The sequence below is a fragment of the Lepus europaeus genome, chromosome 11 (assembly GCF_033115175.1).
Source record: "Lepus europaeus isolate LE1 chromosome 11, mLepTim1.pri, whole genome shotgun sequence".
NCBI classification, from domain to species: domain Eukaryota; kingdom Metazoa; phylum Chordata; class Mammalia; order Lagomorpha; family Leporidae; genus Lepus; species Lepus europaeus.
Window position 1 is genome coordinate 83,795,386 of NC_084837.1, and position 21,739 is coordinate 83,817,124.

Consider the following 21,739-nt stretch of genomic DNA (forward strand, 5'->3'; position numbering starts at 1 on the left):
AACTGAGGAGTGAACCAGCAGATGGAAGACATCTTTTTCTACCTCTGCCTCTCTGTAACATTTAACATACTTCATATAGAAGTATTCATATTTCAATAGAAATAATGTCATTCACTACAGTTTGATAAGATGTTCCCACCATTTGGGGAAAAAATCAGATAAAAATAAGTTATTTCTGAAACTTAAAGTTTATTTTCTTGCAAAAATAAACAAAGTTTTTTTTTTTTCCAATAAAATCTCAACATAATGAAGTGAATGAACCACCAGACCATTACAGAAGGAATAATTATTAAGAACAGAGAAAGCCGGGGCCATTGCTGTGTCTCAGCGGGTTAATGCCCTAGCCTGAAGCGCCAGCATCCCACAGGGCGCAGGTTCTAGTCCCAGCTGCTCCTCTTCAGATCCAGCTCTCTTCTATGGCCTGGGAAAGCAGTAGAAGATGGCCCAAGTCCTTGGGCACCTGCACCCACGTGGGAGACCTGGAAGAAGCTCCTGGCTTCTAGCTTCGGTTCAGCGCAGCTCCGGCCATTGCGGCCAACTGGGAAGTGAACCATCAGATGGAAGATCTCTCTCTCTCTCTCTCTCTCTCTCTCTCTGCCTCTCCTTCTCTCCCTGTGTAACTCTTTCAAATAAATAAATAAATCTTAAAAAAAAAAAAAAAAAAAAAGAGAAAGTCAACACCCAAAGTTACTCCAGGTTAAAATGTCCACCTGAATCTCACCTGAGGCTTGGTCAGCTCAATGGCAATATTTTGCACTTCTATGTTCCCATCCAGTTTGGGTGTTTTGAGTTCATTTTCTGCATAAGGATTCATGTAGAGTTTTGCAGAGGCTGATAATGGCTGGAAAACTGACATCACATGGGAAGACGTAAGACATTTACATGTTCTTTCACACAAACTGCTGTAAACAATTATGAGAACACTGCTACTCCAAAACTAAAAAGAAATGATCAAACTGTGTCTAACAATAGCTCTACAAGGAAAGTATTTAAGCATCTATTTATCTACATAATACCAACTGTTAACTTCAATAAAGTGAAGAAGAAACTAGAGCTTATTCTAGGTAACAAATGTACAAAACACAATCTACTCCTGGTTATTCACAGAATGTGTAAAATTAGGCTTGCCTTCCTCGCCATTTTATTACTCATTAAAAATACTGGCTCCTGGCTTTGGCTTGGTCTAGCCCCAGAAAGCCACTGTAGCCATCTGGGGAGTGAACTAGCAGATAGAAGATCAATCAATCGATCAATCTCTCTCTTTCTCTGTCTGCCTTTGAAGTAAATAAATAAATATTAAATAAAAAAATACTACTACAGGCACAGGTGTTTAACAGATTCAGGAGCCACTTGGGATGCTCACATGCCGTATCAGAGTCCTTGGGTGCAACTCCTGACTCTATTTCATATCCAGCTTCCTGCTAATGTGCACCCTGTGAGGCAGCAGATGATGGCTCCAGTACATGGGTTCCTGTCACCTATGCAAGAGACCCAGAAAGGGTTCCAGGCTCCTGGCTTCAGCCTGGCCCAGCCATGGCTATTACAGGCATTTGGGGAACAAATCAACAGATGGGAGATTTCTTTCTCCCTCTTTCTTGGACTTTCAAACAACTTATTTATTTTTTTTAAGATTTATTTTATTTATTTGAAAGGCAGAAATACAGAGAGAAAGAGACAGAGACAGAAACAAAAGTCTTCCATCTGCTGGTTCACTCCACAAATGGCCACAATGGCCAGAGCAGGGCCAATCTGAAGCCAGGAGCCTCTTCTGGGTCTCCTACTTGGTTGCAGGGGCCCAAGCAACTGAGCCATCCTCCATTGCTTTCCCAGGCCATAAGCAGAGAGCTGGATGGGAAGAGGAGCAGCCAGGACATGAACTGGTGCCTAAATAGGATGCCAGCACCACAGGCAAAGGCTTAGCCCACCACACTACAGCATCGGCCTCAAGGTGATAAAGTTTAATTTGAATAGTATTAGTATTATAGAAATTGTGGAACCTTATGGTAAATACAATTTGTGTAAGATTGTACAAAAATTTCAACTGTATTTATAAATAGAAAAATGCCTAAGAATGATCTTGTAGGTTTTTCTGAACTAATTTTCTCACCAATGAGATCAATGCTGTAACAAAACTAGCAGCATTTGAAAACACTGCCCATTGTGTAGTAGTAAGTAAAGCTGCCACCTGCAATGCTGGCATCCCATATGTCTACCAGTTTAAGTCTTGGCTGCTCTACTTGCAATCTAGCTCTCTGCTATGGCCTGGGAAAGCAGCAGCAGATGGCCCAAGTCCTTGGGCCCCTGAACCCATGTGGGAGACCCGGAAGAAGTTCCTGGTTCCTGGCTCCTGGCTCCTGGCTCCCGGCTCCTGGCTTCAGATCAGTGCAGCTCTGGTCAATGGGGAGTGAACCAGTGGATGGAAGACTTTTCTGTCTCTCTGCCTCAGTCTCTCTGTATCTCTGCCTTTCAAGTAAATAAATAAATTTTGGAAAAAAAAAAAAAGAAACACTGCCAACATTAAACACAGGCTCTATGAACATAAGAGAAAGAAGCAACTGTCATCCAATGGCTGTAGAAGAGGAAAAGAACAGTGAATCAGAGTTAATATGGAATATGGGAGAACACAGGAGTCAGGGCTGAGAATAACAATGGGGTACACAAAATAAAACAAAAACAAAAAGCTTCTTTAGACTAAAACTGAAATGGAGAAAGCAAATGGGATTAATGAATAAATAAGCAGGCAGCTTTGTCAGAGATCTACTTTTAAAATAAAGGTGAGGCCGAAAAGAAACAGAAAGGCTCACTATAAAAACGTCTAGAGTTGCTGGTTTGTCTTAACACCACAACAGTGACCTCACTAAGAGTAATCTAGACACCATAATTTTCCCAGTTATCTAAAAAATCAAAGAACAAAAACCTAAATCCTATATCAAAGAAAATGGCTAACACGTATGAAGAAAACGTGGAGGTCAAAGCAGAATGCAAGGAGTGAGCTACAGCTACACTAACCTTTTTTCTCTTACTCTCCTAAATGGTGAGTTATGTTGTATCACAAAACTAAGGTATAAAATTAATATGTTCTGTTTGTGAAAGCAAATTTATCATAAAAAGTACACTACAAGCAAGTATTACATTCCATGTTTCTTCCTATAACATGAAATAAACGTTGATCAAAAATTACTTACCATACTGATGGTTTGGGGGTATATTTCTACTTGTAAGAATTTCACTTTTCAGCTGATCCTATATGAACAATTAAAATTTTATGAGAAGGAAAATGAAAATGCACACATATTCACCACACACACACACAAAAACTGGTTCTTATGTCAGTATCTTTGTCTTTTTTACTAGTAGCCTATATAAAGAATACACTATACAATACAGATAAATTTTATTAATATATAGACTCAAAATACCTAGAAACAATATTATAAATACTGTATTCCTCTGATTCTTAAAAAGACTTGTTTTGTTTTTTGGGCTCTTTAATTTTATTTAAGGTATACAAATTTCATAGAAACAGATTTAGGAGTATAGTGATACTTCCCACTCTAACTTCCCTCCTGCCCATGCATTCTTTTTCCTCCTCCCTCTCCTATTCCCACTTTAATTTTTACAAAGATCTATTTTCAGTTTACTTTATATTCATAAATTAACTCTACAATAAGTAAAGAGTTCAACAAATAATAAGTGAAGAAAAAAAACACTGTTCCTCAAGAGCAGAGACAAGGACTATTAAATCATTGAATCTCAAGAAAAAGATCAGTTACAGTATCTTTCTGAAAAATACAAGACAGAATCTTGAAATTAATCCAGTTTAGAGAATTCAACCATTCTTCCTTTTACCTATAAGTAAATAAAGATGACTAAGACTGGCTTAGCATATTCAGATTGTAATCTTCAACTACTCAGGGAATCATCAGAATGCTTAAAACAACTGCCAACATATATGCTTTATCTGATAAACTATCATCATTAACAATACTCTTAATCATTCTCATACCAAATACCATAATGTAACTAGAATGCCATCAAAACAAATGTAAACAAACTAAATGCAATTTTAATTCAATAGTATAGATTCTCAAATCAATGTCTAGTGATTAATTTCTCAAAGATCTTCAAAAACAAAACTGTTTTTTGAAGATACAGATTAGATTCCAAAAAATGTTCCTAATGCACATTATCATTTAGTGACACTCAGGTTAAACAAATGACTGGCATCTTGTCCTCACTCAGGACCTCTTTTGTTCAGCAAACCCAGGAGTCTGTTTAGCTCTTCCAGGTCTAAGTGGGAATTACCAAGATCCGCTCCCTTGATCCCCGGTAGGACATGCTGCAGTTCACGTTCCAGTAAGCACTGAGGCTATCAAGTTTTATAAGCTAAAAAAGAGAAGTGAAGGCCATCAAGCAACACACTGAAAATGTTATGAATCAACATTAAAAAGTACTCTTATGTTCACTAAACTGCCATTTTGAACTCTCAAAGGAAAAATATAATACACATAAGAGGGGGAGGGGAATATTCATGTTATTCATAGACTTTATAATTAACAATTGCTAAGCTGATTCTAGGGACACAATTTCCAATAGGTCTAGTCATTCAATTATCAAATATTTATTGAGAATTCAGCATTTAACAGAACTTGTAAATGCTTTGCTGAATAAGAAAGACATGATCCCTCCAGCAGATGTGAATGACAGTCACAAGAGGAGGGACAGCGGGAAAGGATTCTATAATTAACAAGGCAGGAAAGCTACATACTAAATAACACAGCTTTTACAGAGTCACAGTATCTATTAGCATATTTAATGCACTGTGAAGTCCTGTAGTTTAAAACAATATGAGGGGCGGGACTGTGGTGCAGTGGGTTAAAGCCCCAGCCTGTAGCACCAGCATCTCATATAGGCACCGGTTCAAGTCCCGGGTGCTCCACTTCCAATCCAGCTCCCTGCTAGGGTATCTGGGAAAGCAGTGGAAGATGGCCCAACTCCTTGGGCCCCTACACCCACACTGGAGACCCGGAAGAAGCTCCTGCTCCTAGCTTTGGATTGGCTCATTTCCAGCCATTGTAGCCATCTGAGGAGTGAACCAGTAGATGGAAGACCTCTCTCTCTCTCTCTCTGCCTCTGCCTTTCAAATAAATAAAATAAATCTTCAAAAAAAATGAAGCACACTGTTTAATCATGTATAACACTGAGTACTTTACTTATTAATCTTATGCGACTGGAGAAGCTTTTTCTGCAACATCTAACAAGACCTCAATAACACCATTTAACATATACAAATCTTGTCCAGTGTCTTCATTTTACAGTGAAAAATCTAAGCCTCAAAGTAGGGAATTATAGAAGGTTGCCTGGTTAGTAAGACACAGAGTCTAAGCCAGACCCCAGACTTTCAACTCAGTACAATGGCATGCTCTGCTGCATCACAGTTTCTTCCAGAAAACACAGTAAGTATTCGTACTTGGGAAGCTAACAAGAAATTTATATTTTAACAATAATATAATACCTTGTATATAATTTTTTCTTCTTCATTTAATATGCATGGTGTCCAATGTTCATTTGTAGTCTGAAGAAAAAAGACAGTAATTGTGAAATGTGGTCTATATGCCACAAAATAGTGCTCTAATATTTGTAAACTATAGCAAAAGCTTAGTAAGAAAAGACATCTAGCTGTTAGCTGTATGTTTCTTTATATATTTCCAAGTAAATGGCAAAAATCTAAGAAAAAATTAAAAATAAGAGAACAAGAGGACCGAATTCATTCAGAAAATAACTAACAAGGCTACTATGTGTCTCGACTGTGGAAAGAATAAGTATGAATAAAAACAGTGCTGGCCCACACACTACTGAAGAAGCCACACATCCTCTTAAAAAGAAACTGATGAACTGTGAGGGAGGAAGGAAGCTGGCTAGGACAGAAAGCACAGCACGACCATGTTTCCAGAAAGAGCAGACAGCAGTGCCAAAGTACCTCACTTAAACAAGGGCATGACTGATGAACGGGTGGACAGAGTTCCAGAGGAGCATTACAGTCAAAGTACAGAGGGTAAGGAGTCGGCAGACGGTAAAGAAAGGACAAAAGCAGAACATTCTCTCCAAAGGTCTAGCTGGACAGAGAAGACAAAGAGGAGGCAGCAGTCAGATGGAACCTGGGGGATAGGGTGGGGGAAGGGGTGGTTAAAAGAGACTTTTTTATTTTGTTGTAAAGAACAAGACCTCAAGGTATTTAAATGCTTACACAGAGTAGAGAGAGATTTAGGAGAGAGAAATTATGAAAGAAGGAACAGAGAGAGGAGGGGAGGCTGGGAGGCTAGCGGCTGGAAAGGAATAGTTGAGATCCAGAGCAGAAGTAAGATTACCTTAGATCTAGTACAATTATAATTCGAAGAAGAAAACAAGTAGGTTAGCTGTTTCTGTTACTCTTCTAGCCACTATAGTAGCTGAAGCAGAAAATAAATGAGCCAGACAATGTGCCAAGTGCTTTACACAAACTATGGCATTTAATCAATACTAAAAGATAGGTGCTATTGTATCACTGAATGTAGTTTCTTTCCCACACAACTATTCATAAAGGCAAACCCATAACAGGTATGATTTATTGTTCACTGCCCTTAACTTTAAATGTATATAAGTGAATCACATATTTTGTGCTACAGAAAAACCCAATTTCTTTCTTTTTCTTCACTACAACATGTTACCTACAATTTATTTGCCCATCATAGGAAAAAAAAATTCCCTGCCTGTATATATACAACTCCCTATCTTTAAAAGATATTTAAGGGGGTCGGCACTGTGGCACAGTGGGTTAATCCTCCACCTGAGGCACCAGCATCCCATATGGGCGCCGGTTCAAGACCTATGATCTGGCTCTCTGCTATGACCTGGGAAGGGAATAGAGGGTGGCCTGAGCGCTTGGGCTCCTGCACTTACTTGGGAGACCCAGAGGGAGATCCTGGCTAGGATCAGCTCAGCTTAGGATCAGCTCAGCTCCAGCTATTGTGACCATTTGGGGAGTAGACCAAGCAGATAGAGGACCTTTCTCTCTGTCTCTCCCTCTCACTGTCAGTAACTCTACCTCTCAAATAAATAAATAAAGCCTTTTTTAAAAAAAATGATACTTAAGAAAACAAACCAAATTATAAAACACTTAATCAAAATGAATTGGCATACACCCCCCATGACACACAGACATGTAGCTATGTGTATCTACCTATACCAGGTAAGAGTACATAACTACAAAAATTTACCTTCTTTTCCCAAATGTTTTAGATAAAGCTTTTAATTTCTATCACATTGTTTCACATTCATATTTGTTACATGGAAAGACAAAAATTATTAGAAAATGTTAATAGCATCATTATGAATAGTGAACTTCTAGAAAAGCTGTACCCAGATAATGCATTAAAAATATAACAGCTATTTGTAGCATTATTGATTTTAAGCAGTTCAGCCTGTGACTTCAAAATAATACAAGATCCATAGAGAATTTAAACAAGGCCAACATTACCAATAGACTAAGTTCTCCAAGTGTGACACCAAACGAAAGAGGTCGCTTTGGATCAGTAACCTACCAAAGAAAAGGTGACATTATATTAAATTGACGGTGGGAGTGAATCCACCCACACCCAACCCTGTACAACATGCAGCAGAATACACAAGTCAGTCACACAACCCAGCTCAGTGTGTGGAAAAGAAAGGGGAGGAAGGCAATAATGCAACCACGAGGGCTCACATCTGGTATACATCTTACACTTCTACAACATTAATGTCATACTTTCCCTGGGAAACTCTTCTTACTAGAAAGCAGACTCACGACTAGGATTAAAAAGACTCCTCTAGACAAAGTTAAAATGAGATAGTCTCCTTATGTGTATCATGAAAGATGTTCTCCAAGATAAATAAAACAGGTGTTACAGACAACAGTACTGCCAATAAATCATTTTAAAACATTTAAGGATTTCATGATTAGAAACGTGAACCATTGGACCAGCGTTGCAACATAGTAGGTAAGCCACCAACTGCAACGCCAGTATCCCATATTTTTATTTATTTATTTATTTATTTATTTATTTATTGACAGGCAAAATTAGGCAGTGAGAGAGCGAGCAACAGAGAGGAAGGTCTTCCTTCCGTTGGTTCACCCTCCAAACGCCGCTACAGCCGGCATGCTGCGCCGATCCAAAGTCAGGAGCCAGGTGCTTCCCCTGGTCTCCCATGCAGGTGTAGGACCCAAGCACTTGGGCCATCCTCCACTGCACTCCCGGGCCACAGCAGAGAGCTGGACTGGAAGAGGAGCAACTGGGACAGAATCCGGCACCCCAACCGGGACTAGAACCCAGGGTGCCGGCACCGCAAGCGGAGGATTAGCCTAGTGAGCCACGGCGTCGGCTGCCACTTTCCCACATGGACACCAGTTCATGTTGCGGCTGCTCCACTTTTGATTCAGCTCTCTGCTAATGGCCTGGGAAAAGCATCGGAAGATGGCCCAAGTGCTTGAGTTCCTGCAACCCATGTGGGAGACTTGGAAGAAGCTCCTGGCTCCTGGCTTCGGCCCGGCCCAGTCCAGGCCATTACAGCCTTGTAAGGAGTGAACCAGCAGATCAAAGATCTGTCTGTCTCTCCCTCTCTAACACTGACTTTCAAATAAATTTTAAAAATCTTTTAAAACAAAAAAAGAGAAAAGTTAATTGTCTCTTTAAGTCTTCAATTTTCTTGTTACTTCAGAATTACTGTGGTAGGTATTTGGCACAGTAGTGTAAGTTACCACCTGAGATGCCAATAACCCATAATGCAGTGCCTGGTTTTGAGGCTCAGCTACTTGGCTTCCAATCCAGCTTCTTGCTGGTGCACACTTTGGGAGGCAGCCAATGATGGCTCAAGTACTTAAGCTGCTGCCACCCAAATGGAAGACCAGCATTAAATTCCAGGCTCCTGGCCTCAGCCTGGCCCAGGCCTGGATGTTTCAGAAACCCAGTGAGTGAACCACTGAATGGAAAATCTCCGTCTCCCTGTCTTTCAAACAAAATGGGGAAAGAAAATTTACACAATATTAGGAAAAACTCTGGATTCTTTTTTAAGGATTTTTTATTTACTTGAAAGGAAGTGTTAAACAGAGAACGTAACAGAGAGAGAGCTCTTCCATCTGCTGGTTCACTCCCCAGATAGCTGCAATGGTAGGGGCTGGGCTAGGCTGAAGCTATGAGCCTGTAACACCATCCGGGTCTCCCACATGAGTGAAGCGGTCCAAGCACTTGGTCCATCCTCCACTGCTTTCCAAGCACATTAGCAGGGAGCTGGATGGGAAGTGGAGCAGCCAGGACTGCAACCTGCACTCATGGGATGGCAGCATCACAGGTGGTGGCTTACTCTTCTGCGTCACTCCAGCCCCAAGATTCTTAATATTTAATTTATTCAATTCCTTTATCCAAAATCTTCCAATATTATGCTTCTACTCAGTTTCTAAATGGTATATAACTTATGATCTTCACAGTGATTAAAACTATACCACAATGTACACTATTATTCTTTTAGACATTTTTAAAGATGTTCAAAAATCATAAAAAATGGTATGGTCATGAGGGGGCTCTGTGACGCAGTGGGTTAATGTAAACCAAATAAATCGAGGTTACTTACATCATCTTCATATTTAATGTGAATGTCTGTGATTTTTACTTGTACATTTTTTATTATTTGAGTTGCCAATTTTTCAAAAAATGTATCTTTTTTTGCTTCTTTTGGCTTATCTATAAAAAACAAAAAAACCAACTTCAGGAGTTGAAATTCTCACATACCTTACCATCAATGATCAAAGGAGAGCTAAGGCATACTTGATGAAAAGGACCACCTATTTTAGGGTCTTTATTTTAGATTTACTTCAGATTTTGTATACATTTGCAACTTTAAACTTATTTTTGAGTTACATTGTAATCTAACATTCATTTTCACCTTCCAAGACAGAAAGCAAGTGGCAATGTGTATAAACAACACGTGGCATAAAAACTACTTTACCTACCTTTTGAGCGATCAAGACCTTTAAAACGTTTCTTAAAATGTTTTTTGTGCTTTTTACGTTTACGTCCTTCTCAGTGGAAGCATTTTAGTGAGAAAAGGATAAAATTCAAGTTAGCAGACTAGAGGACAGAAAACAAGAGAATTCTTCCTGACAGCAAATTCTGATACAAGTAACCTTATCTTATTCTAAACTGACCTGTTACTTCAATACAAACACAAACTCACAAGCTTGCATCTGTCTAGAATAACCTTCTTCAGTAAAAATGAACCTTCTTTAATCTAGAAAATAGCTTGGCAGTTGCAATTATACAAAAATTGGGTAAAATGTCTACTTGCAACGCCCTTTAGATTATTAATGACTTCACAATACAAAATTTCATTTTAATTTCAATATGGAGCCAAAATATGGGAAATGTAATAATGAGAGAATATAAAACTTTCAGAGGAAAGTTTTCATAAATGTGAGGGAGGGACATAGAACACAAATGAAATGAATGGGCAGGTTGTGGACAAATGAATTCTTGATGACTCACCTCACAACCAAAAATATTAACTTAAGGATATGAAGTATATAAAAATGGCAAAAAAAAAAAACAAAAAACACTGAATTAGCTGAGCACTCTCGTTAAAACTTCATCCTTTTTCATTTGGTATTTCTTCACTACGTTTTGGTATAACCCAACTTTCTTCACACTGAACTACTTACTAGGCATCACATCCAGTCTGAACTTCTGGAGCAGTCTGTTTCATTTGTTGGCCTCTGGACTCCAGCCTCACCTCCACCCTCTGTACTACTACCAGACAGATCTTCTAAAATGCTAGTCATCAACTCAATCTCTTGTTCAAAATTATTAAAAGGCTCTCCCTTCAGAGGCTGGCATTGTGGCACAGCAGGTTAAGCCACACCCAGCAACACTGGCATCCCATATGCATGCGCATTCAAGCTCTGCTGCTCCACTTCTGATCCAGTTCATTGCTAATGGCCTGGGAAAGCAGTGGAAGACGGCCCAAATCCTTGAACCCCTGCATCCACATGGGAGACCTGGAAGAAGCTCCTGGCTCCTGGCTCTGGATCAGTCTAGCCAGCCATGGTGGCCATTTGGGGAGTTAACCAGTGAGTGGAGCATTCTCTCTTTCCCTCTATTGCTCTGCCTTTCAAATAAACAAACAAAAAAACCTTAAAAAATAAATAACTAGGCCGGCGCTGTGGCTTAACAGGCTAATCTTCCGCCTTGCGGCGCTGGCACACAGGGTTCTAGTCCCGGTTGGGGCGCCGGATTCTATCCTGGTTGCCCCTCTCCCAGGCCAGCTCTCTGCTGTGGCCCGGGAAGGCAGTGGAGGATGGCCCAAGTGCTTGGACCCTGTACCCGCATGGGAGACCAGGAGAAGCACCTGGTTCCTGGCTTCGGATCAGCGCGATGAGCTGGCCGCAGCAGCCACTGGAGGGTGAACCAATGGCAAAAAGGAAGACTTTTCTCTCTCTCTCTCTCTCTGTCTCTCTCTTTCACTATTCACTCTGCCTGTCCAAAAAAATAATAACTAAATAAAATGCTCTCTGCAGCCTCCCAGATAAGATCACAACATGTTTGCATGACAAAGACAGTCTTTTTATATGACCCCTATCTCCCTGTCCTATCTCCTGCCACTCTTCCCGCACTGGAAACCAGAGAAACAGGGTTTGTACTTTCCAAAACAAGCCATACTTTCTACTGCCTAATGCCTCTCAACACATTTCATTCCATAAACTTGGAATGCCCTTCCTGAAGCTGTCCACCAGGCAAACTCCAAAGCAGCACCCAAATCTCAGACTTAGCACTACTCACTATGAGGCTTTCTTTAATGCCTCTCTGCAGCTCCAGGGCCAGTACCTCACACAGAATTCCAGAGAACAATGACTACACTGTATTGGAAGTATCTGAGAAATCCTCTTGCCATCACCCAGGAGACCTTATAAGAGACTTATCAGTTTAAAGGAATCCAAAAAAATCCACATAATGAACACTGTAACAAAATATATACACAATTTATATTATACATATTTAAGAGAACATATGTGACATTTAGCTTGAACATTTTAATTTCTTTTTCCTTGATATATTTAGGCGAATTGTCTGCTACAAAAATTGAGAAACAAATCCTGGATTGCAAGAATAAAACCTTAAGTTTCAAGAACAAAATGTTTACTAGATATATAACAGAATCTGGACAATGCTGATATTAAGTATTTCTTACCACACTGATAGTCTCTAACTCTGTTTCAGGCATAAATTAATACATAGAAAATGTTCCAAAAGAAATACCATTTGAAAAGAACCACGTTAAAAAGTCAGACTAGCCCTGGAAACTACTCCACTGCACCAGAACATCTTTCAGAGACAGGTTCTGCTGCCTGGGTATAATCTTCATGGCTGACATCCTGACTTTCTGGTTTCACGTCTGTTCTAGCCCCTCTTCAGCCTTTAATCTCAATGCTAGATGCACCAGGCAGGTTTAAAACTCTTCTATCTCCAATACAACCTGAGCACTACATAATTCTTTCTTTGAGAAAATTTCTCTTTAAGTAGATGAATAATAAATGTATGATGCTCAATCACACTCTAAAGCAGTTTCCAAATACTTTGTCCTCAGAATCCTTCAACACACTTAAAACCAGAAGAGCTCCATGAGCTTTTCGTTTATGTGAATTAGAACTACTAATACTTTACTATATTGGAAATCAAAACTAAGAAGTGTTTTAAATGTTTACTCAATCATTTAAAAGTAAAAAATATGTATTACATGTAGTTATTAAAAGCATATTTTCTTGGGGCTGGCTCTGTGGCATAATGGGTAGAGCCGTTGCCTGCAGTGCCAGCATCCCATATGGATGCCGGTTCAAGTCCTAGCTGCTCTACTTCCAATCCAGCTCTTTGCTATGACCTGGGAAAGCAGCAGCAGATGGCCCAAGTCCTTGGGCCCCTGCACCCGTGTGGGAGACCCTGAAGAAGCTCTTGGCTCCTGGCTTTGGATCGGCACAGCTCCAGCCATTGTGGTCATCTGGGGAGTGAATCAGTGGATGGAAGACCTCTCTCTCTCTGCCTCTCTTCTCTCTGTGTAAATCTGACTTTCAAGTAAATAAATAAATCTTTAAAAAAAAAGTATATTTTCTTAACACAAAGTTGTCGTGAGAAAAGTGGCATGGATTTGCAATCCAGGGATTCACCTATTAAGATAGGTTGGATGGAAATCTTGTCTCCCTACACATATGTAATAAGAAAAGGGAGAATCATTTTCACAGCCTTTTCATGTAATCATGGATATTACATTCAAACTCAACAAGTGGTAGTTTTTTAAAATTAGTTACAATATGAAATATGACACCCTACCGATGAATCTTCAACGCCGAATTAAAATTGCCCTACACTATCTTTTAAATAGGACTTTTATACATGCATGAATTTTTGTTATTCACTGGTAATACAGAAATACTGATCAACTGAATTACACAAATCTTCCAAATGTTGTCACTTCATTCTTTAGTATTAAAAGTTGTACTTGTTACTATCACCATCAATCTCAACAGGAAAGTCTTTAAGTATTGACAAGCTGTCAGGCTCAAGGTGACAGACAACAGTTTTCTGAAATTCTAATTTTTCCTAATAAGTTCAAATTCTATAATTGGCAACAAATATTGCTAGTTGCTGTTGCTTGAGGTTGCTTCTCTGAAGTGTCTTCCACATGCCCAAATCAGAATAATGACAGTCTGTCATTCTTTCAAGCAGAAATTGTTTTCCATCTAGAAAAACAACTAGCTCAAAATTCAAACCGCACAAACACCTTTCCTTGAGACAATCATTCCACTTCAATATACAGAAATGCTTTATGCATAATTCCTCTGCTGCTGCACAGAATATTAAAGAGCTAAGTGTTCAAGAGTTGAAGTTAACTAAAATTAAAAATTCCCTACTTCATCAAGAAAACCTTTCAGTAAAACCAGTACTCGGCTGGTGGCATTTTGTTTTTCCTGTGAGTACATGGCAGTGAAAATACAGACTACTACCGCAGTTAGACTCTGCTACCTTGAATCAGGCATGCTAAGACAGCCAGCAATTTTACACACCGATGTTTACACCAGCAGTACAAATGAGAGAAAAGTGAAAAAACAAACTATCTTATTACTGTAAGCTTCAACTTTGAGAACTCCTATTCGAGAATGTATTAAAAAAAAAAAAAAAACTGACACCAAATTAGGCAACAGACACCTAGAAACTGCAAAGGGGAAATGATCAAGAAACATACATTGAGTCCTACAGACAATGGCATGAAGACACCATCAACAAAATTAACTCTTGTCATCTCAAAACCACCAACATTTACCCAGGACAGGATACCCTAAAAAAGGTGGGGGTGAGGGAATTGAATGAATTTGGTTTTCCTATATATTTATCTCTGACTGCTGCCACTCAATGAGTTTGTTAAGATACCTGAATGGGCCACCAGAATTCATGTGTACCTTAGAGGAAGGTTACTCACAGTAGGATCAGAGGCACCAACATCAGCACACAGCAATGACTGATGCTTACTAACTCTTGGTACACAGAATACTGTGTACTAGTAGACCTCAGAAAGCTTGTTCAATTATAACCTACAAAATTGGATAATGAGCCATGAGCATCTCCATGCTTTCATATTAAATGAAGGAAGTGAGACACATTTACTACATGAGCAGATCTGTCAGAAGAGAAACTGCTTTCAGGGTAATTTCACCTAATGCTGTGAAAAAGCCATGCAAATTCTAGTCCCGCTTGTCATAATGAACCTGCATCTAAAGAAGTTTCTAACTACAGAATTCTAGTATGATGTCTATGGTTTAAATTTCCAGATAAAAATCTCATTTGCCATTTTATCAAAATAAATTGTGTGATTAAGTTACTGAACTGTTAAACAGAACATGAAATTTAATAGATCAAATCACTACTGAAAATATTTTAAATTATTTTAATGTATTTGGCAGATTTCTTCACTAGGAAAGAATTTTCTTACTAGGAAGAATCCGAAAACAATTAGCGTTCTATGAAGCTGAAAAAATGCAATGTACAGGACAGTAGACCAGGGGTGCCCCCAAAGCAACTTCACAGAGAAAACAAATCAGGCAAGATATGAGAAGAAGCTCAGAAGAGCACCTCCCATCGAAGTTCTAAAGAAAGTCTCCAAGAAAACGCTTGGTTTTTCTGAGTTTTCAAAAACCACGGCAGAGGCCAGGTGAAACACACTGCTGTGAGCGGCAGGTAAAGCCACCGCCAGATGCCGGCATCCCATATGGGCACCAGTCGTGTCCTGATTGCTCCATTTCCGATCCAGCTCCCTGCTAGTGGCTTGGGAAAGCAGCAGGGGGTGGCCCAAGTATATGTGGCCCTACCACTCACATGAAGCTCCTGGCTTTGGCATGGCCCAGCCCTGGCTGTTGCAGCCATCTGGGGAGTGAACCAGCAGATGGAAGATCTCTTGGTCAGTCAAGGTCTCTCTCTCTGTGTAACTCTTTCTTTCAAATAAATAAATAAATCTTAAAAAACAAAAAAACAAAACAAAAAAAAAAAAAAAACCCTGCTACGAGAGAGGAATTGCTTAATTGAGAAACTCTTACTGTAGTATGGAGCTAAAATCAAAAAGGCAGTCTGAAAGTTAGCTAGGGATCAAGCTGGGTTTCACAAAGGTAGTGAATCATGTTTGTTTACTCCACAGACACCCACCATCCAGCACCGTGCTTGCTGCAAGACACACAAATATCAGCGAATGAATGAATGACTGCAGAGGCAGGGCAAAGGAAATGATGGTCAGGAGGGAAATGTGAATTACATTTCCATATTTTCTACAAGGATGGCACATCATCAAACAGACCAGACTGAAAACATAACATGGAAAAGAACACAATTTTCTGTAGGTGAACAGAATTAACCATGCATACCCACCAGGCTTGATGTCCTTGTAAACAAAGTTTTCCAAGCCATATATGAACTCCCCTGAATGTGCGCCTGCATCCGCATGGCAGCAATAACCAAAACGCAAAGCATTTAAAAGACACCTTTAATTTCACATGTAAAACATGCCTAAACTTAATTCAAAGAATTAGAACTCAAGTAACTGGACAACTACAATTTAGCAACACCAAAACTATTTATATCTAAGGAAATATTCACAGTGACATCATTTTCTCTCTTTCAACAAATAAAATTTCATTTTTAGAATATTAAAAATTTTTAATAATTAACAAAAATTTCAAATTAAGAAGGAAGGCAAAATCAATGTGGGCTAACATTTCAATGAAACCTTTGATTAACTGTTAAACACAGTAAAAATTTTCCAGTTTGGTTTTCTTTTTGCCTATTTTGCCCACTTTAAGACTAAAAATATTACTGTGATATTTTACACTAATTTTAGAGTCAGTTAAAATGATCTCATCTTGAGTGCAATCTGTTCCTTTTAGACACAGTGTTTGAATCTTCTATACCCATTCTTGTTAACGAAGGTTAGATAGCACCATCTTCTGTTTCCCTCTTAGCACAGACACCAATGCAAGTTTACCCAAATTCACAGCTTGGATCATGTTACTTCCCAGATTTTCAAAGACAAGACAAGAAAACTTGGTGATTCCTCACTATTGCATAGGGTTCAGAGTGTGGATCCAAAGCCAGACTGGATTCAAATTCCAGCTACAGTATTTTCTACTTGTGTGAACTAGAACAAGTTATTTAACTCTCACTGTTCTCAATTGTAAAATGGGAACAGTGACAGTATCATAGGAGTGGGACTATTAAAGGAGTTAACTCACATAAAGCACTTTGAGGAATGACTGGCAAACAGTAAAAGTTCAAAAGATGTCAATTGCTATCACTGCCATTATCATTACCATCATTAGAGCATCCAAATCTCTTAAAATTGGCCTGTACTTAGCTTTCCAGCCTTATATCCAACTACTCTCTATCAAATTCCCTAGTTGTTAACTGTTTCCCAAAGACTGTCTGTTTTACAGGGTCACTGTCCCCCGTGCCTGGAATGCACTCTTTTCTTCCTGTATACCCATCTCTGAGACCTCCCTGAAACATACACCTTCAGTGTCTGCCTCCATCTCTTTGGTTGAACTTGTGTTCATTCTGCACTTCTGTAATACTCCACCTATACCTCCTCAATGGGAAGCAACACTTTCTCTGCTTACTATTATGCAAATATTTTATTGTGCCTATTAAAATATGAGGTCTTGAACAGTAGGGTCCAGAGATTTTCTAATCTTTGTGTTTCCAACAATGTTAAGACTGGCAACAAACTTCTGAAATGCACCTGGAAGCTACAGACATTGCCTTCAAAACTCTAATTATTAACCTAGCACTCTGTCTCCACACAAATCAAACAAGTGTAGAAGTAAAATACAAAGATATTCATACATGAGAGAATTTTCGTAATTATATACAGTCCTTCTTTTCTTAAAAGCTGCTACATGTGCTTCAGTGAAACAAAGGAGGGAACTAAGAAAAAAAGAATTAAACACAGAAAAGCTACAAAGACCAGCCTCAGGACGACATGTGTGTAGCAGGCACAAAAGCTATCTGTTCAAAGGTAGAGCTCCAAGAAAAAGGGGACAGGGAGAGCACCAACAGATGTGAACAACTAGAAAATAATATTCACACTCATTTAATACACTTCATGCAGCTTACCCAGAAGACTAAAGAAATATAAAAAGAAGCACTTACAAACTCAAGAAAAGCAAAAAATTGTATAAAAAAGGAAACACAACCTTAGTAAATCCTTTGCCTATGCAAGGAACAATAATTACACTGTCACAATAACATAAATGTTGTACAATACTCGGCCAAAAATTATATACGCATAACAAAATGAGGAGGGGTGAATTTAGGGTGAAAAGAAACAGAATTAGAATAAGCAATTCATTTAAAAATTAAAGATGTATAGCCTTTAAAAAAAGAATTTTTCTTTCATTTTTATTACCAACTGCTTTAGCTGAATTACCTCTTACCCTTACTTAAGTCTCTATACATGTACAATGGTGCTTCTGTGCTTTTAAAATCAAGAAATAAGAGAAAATTAGTAAGTCTGATAATAAAATGACTATAAAGTAATAACTAACTTAATAATCATAGAATGTGAAGCATCTAAAAGCCAGGGTTCTTTTTTATCATTCACATGAACATTATATGAAGATAGGACTAATATCCACAGAGACTAAAGGAATATTTACATATACTCAAGACTATCAAACGTATTTTTAAATAGTTAAGAAAAAATTGCTGGGGGTCTGGTCCTTGGGCTCCTGCACCCATGTGGGAGACCCAGAAGAAGCTCCTGGCTTCGAACAGCTCTGGCAACTGCAACTGCAGCCAATTGGAGAGTAAACCAGCAAATGGAAGACCGATTCTCTCTCTCTCTCTCTCTCTCTCTCTCTCTCTCTCTCTCTGCCTCTCCTTCTCTGTGTAACTCAAATAAATAAATAATTCTTTAAAAAAAAAGCATATGGAAGATTATCAATTTATCAAACTGACATCTACCAAGAGATAAAAATTGTCTCAAAACCATTCTCAGCTTGCTTTGACAGAAAAAAAGCAATACATTATTTTCCTACAAATACAGATAATCAACCTGAGCAGGAAGAAAAAATATGCTCAAGTGTGCAGAGAAAGGGAAAAAAAGTTTAAGTTTTTAAAAAATGTCTCCCTTTATGGCACCCTCTAATTTTCATTAGTTCAGGAGTAGTTTGGTAACTTTATGTGAAACAATACTTCTGCATAAGAAAAATACTTGAGACAAAAAGAATCAGAATCAGTGGTAAAGTACTTTAACAAGTAAACAATTCTTAAGATAGATGACAGATTTCCTACTAATTTAATTAAATGTCAGCAGCCTATGTTTAAAAAAAGAAATCTTGTTATGTCTAAACATAATTTATGTCATTTCTAACTCAACAGTCACCTTATCCTGTAAGAAAGGTCACCTTCCTTCATCATAGAAATATGTACACCTGCCAATAAAAGACCAAAAAAGATATAAAATGCTAACAACTCTTACATCCCAATCAGCAACTGGAGTACAATTTGACATTTAAAAAGAGAAATAAACAGAATGCTTAGAAATGTTCTTCAACTCAACACTGCACAGGCTATTCTTTTTCATCTTATCCTTGTGCTTGCTCCATAAATCAAAATTCAAGATAATTAAATCATATTTATTTTCATATAGAAACAAAAATTAAATCAAAATGCTAAACCACTGAAATGTGCAGAATCAAGTCTTTTTAAAAAATTCTATACAATAAAAGGAGAGAGACCTAGGACTAGGAGTACAGTAGTACTTCTTCTAGACATCAGCTCACAACAGTCACATGCTTAACTTCAGAGATGCACACACACAGAGACTGTAAAACTGTGGCAAAAACACACATGTCTGTAGTAACTCATAAAATCCGGAAAGTCTCTGGAAGTAACATAGTAAAAATGGCTGGTTAAGAAGAATGTGAAGTACCTTACTGACAGTAAGATAAAACATCAGAAAAAAGCAATTATTCCTAAATAGGAGTTACCAGAATATTTACAAACAGTATTCTGAGATATCATTTTTACAGAAGATTCTTTCCTTGGAAGTACAATTTATGGAGGCCTATGAAAACATACTATAAAAGACATTAAGTGTATCTGCAATATAGGTCTATCTAAATTTCTATAAAATACAAACACTGTACCTTTCTCTGCTGCTTTCTGAAGGGCCTCTTCAATTCGGGAAAGTTCTTTCTGTTTAATATCCTGCAAGGATTTTTCCTCCTTTTCAGCATCATATTTAATACCTGAAAAGTGTTAACCCACAAAAAAAAAAAAAGCACTCAGAATTAGTAAATAAAGGCACAGGCAAAGTTAAGCTTCATTATGACTGGATGCAGATGCATTTAATATAGGTAAGTTTGTATGAGCTTAAAAATATTTTTAGATTCTTTATATTATTAATTTTTAAAAAATTTAGTCAAATGATTCCTATGGATTTATAAAACTTAGATCATAAAGGAAGGAAGGAGGGAAAGAAGGCTAGGGAAAGGGGAGGGAAGAGCATAGACAGGTAAGGGAAGAAATTGAAGAAAGGTAGAGGAAAAATCAGAGTATTGCCTGCTATTATCTCTAAGTGGTAAATTGTAACTTCAAAAAAATTAACATCCAATAACATCTGGCATCAATGTAGACTGATAAGAAGACTTTCAGAAAGTAACTCAGGAATATGTATCAACAATCATAAAACACAGATGTGCGTATGTGTGTATATATATATGTACATGTATATGTGTGTACATATATATACATGTCACTTCACAGTAATCTCACTTCTGCAGAAATAATGCAAAAGAATAAAAACAATTTATAACAGGGGAGGTTGTAATATTCACTATAATAGCAAAACACTGTAGGCAGGCCACCATGGACTGTCACACAGCTTTTCAAAATTGCCACAATTACCATAAGAATTGTGAAACGTACCCAAAATACATGTATTAAGTGAAAAAGCAAAGTCAATGTTGTATATTTAATGTGATACCTACTACTTAAAATCAAGTATGTACATGGAAAGACTTGGTAGGCAAAACATAAAAAGTTGCATTTGTATTATGATTGAGAAATTGTAAGTAATATTCCCTTAAACATCTATACTTTTCTTAGCATTATATTTTCTTTATAATGAAAAAAAATCTAAAGATATTAAACCACTAGTTTAAGACATCCATTAAAAATCAAAATACTATAATTTCTAAGTCAAAAAATTAAGTAGTTTACACACATTGTTGAGAAAACATTGTCCCAAATCAGAAGCAACACAATCCAATCTTGGGGCCAGCAATAGCATTGTAACACACAGGGCTAAGTAACCACTTGCATCCCATACTGAAGCACCAGTTTAATTTCTGGCTTCCAATCCAGCTTCCGGCTAATGTGCCTGAGAAAGCAATGAAGATGGCTCACGTGCTGGGGCCCCTGCATCCACATGGGAGACCCAACCAGAGTTTCAGGTTCCTAGCTTCATCTTGGCCCAGCCCACGCTGTTGTGGGCATTTGGGAAGTGAACTGACATATGAGAGAACTCTATCTATCCATTTCTTTCTATCACTGTGCGTTTCAAATAAATAAGTAAAGCTTAAAAAAAAAAAAGAAAAGAAAAGAAAAATCCAATCTTGAAATCTATATATTAACATATTTAAAAATTTCATGTAATTCTCCAACAATAAATCTGCCTTTCAATTAAACGGGAAGCCTTAGATGCAAAATAATTACTCCTAGAAAACAGAATAAATTTTAAACAGATTGAACGTATTTGTTCCAACAATGTAAAAATATTTTCTATAACAATGTGGCAATATATATGTGCATACATCTGCAAATGTAGGTAAGAAGCCTACATGTTATAATTTTGCTTACTGAAATTACCTTCAATCTTCTTAAATATGTTAAAATAATTAACCCAGTAACATTTTAATTTCACTGTGGTGTCACTGAATGGTTACATACTTGCTCCAGGGACAACAAGCAGGTATAATCCTTCTAGGGTTGCAACAACTGCTTCTCCGTAAAGGTTTTTCCAGGGAATCTTCAAAGTTAATTTATCTAAAGAAACATAATTTCAACCTTTATTTGATTTCTCAAGAAGACATAAATTTCTTGCTCCCCATTAAGAGAAAAAGTATAACAAAACTCTTTCT

The 21,739-nt window shown here is 37.9% G+C and overlaps 1 protein-coding gene across 2 annotated transcripts in view; it reads right to left on the minus strand.

The window, feature by feature from the left end:
• The window catches only part of VPS13C (vacuolar protein sorting 13 homolog C), a 197,979-nt gene that overhangs the window by 153,247 nt on the left and 22,993 nt on the right, over window positions 1–21,739 (minus strand). For both annotated transcript variants that reach the window (XR_009867321.1, XM_062206048.1), the window contains exons 4-11: window positions 21,549–21,644; window positions 19,745–19,846; window positions 9,643–9,752; window positions 7,517–7,576; window positions 5,516–5,575; window positions 4,306–4,386; window positions 3,186–3,243; window positions 722–849 (exon numbers count right to left, since the gene is read on the minus strand). Coding sequence is in view for 1 of the 2 variants with exons in the window: in XM_062206048.1 (XP_062062032.1) it covers window positions 722–849; window positions 3,186–3,243; window positions 4,306–4,386; window positions 5,516–5,575; window positions 7,517–7,576; window positions 9,643–9,752; window positions 19,745–19,846; window positions 21,549–21,644 (695 nt within the window). In the remaining variant the exon portion in view is untranslated. The remainder of the gene's footprint in view (window positions 1–721; window positions 850–3,185; window positions 3,244–4,305; window positions 4,387–5,515; window positions 5,576–7,516; window positions 7,577–9,642; window positions 9,753–19,744; window positions 19,847–21,548; window positions 21,645–21,739) is intronic.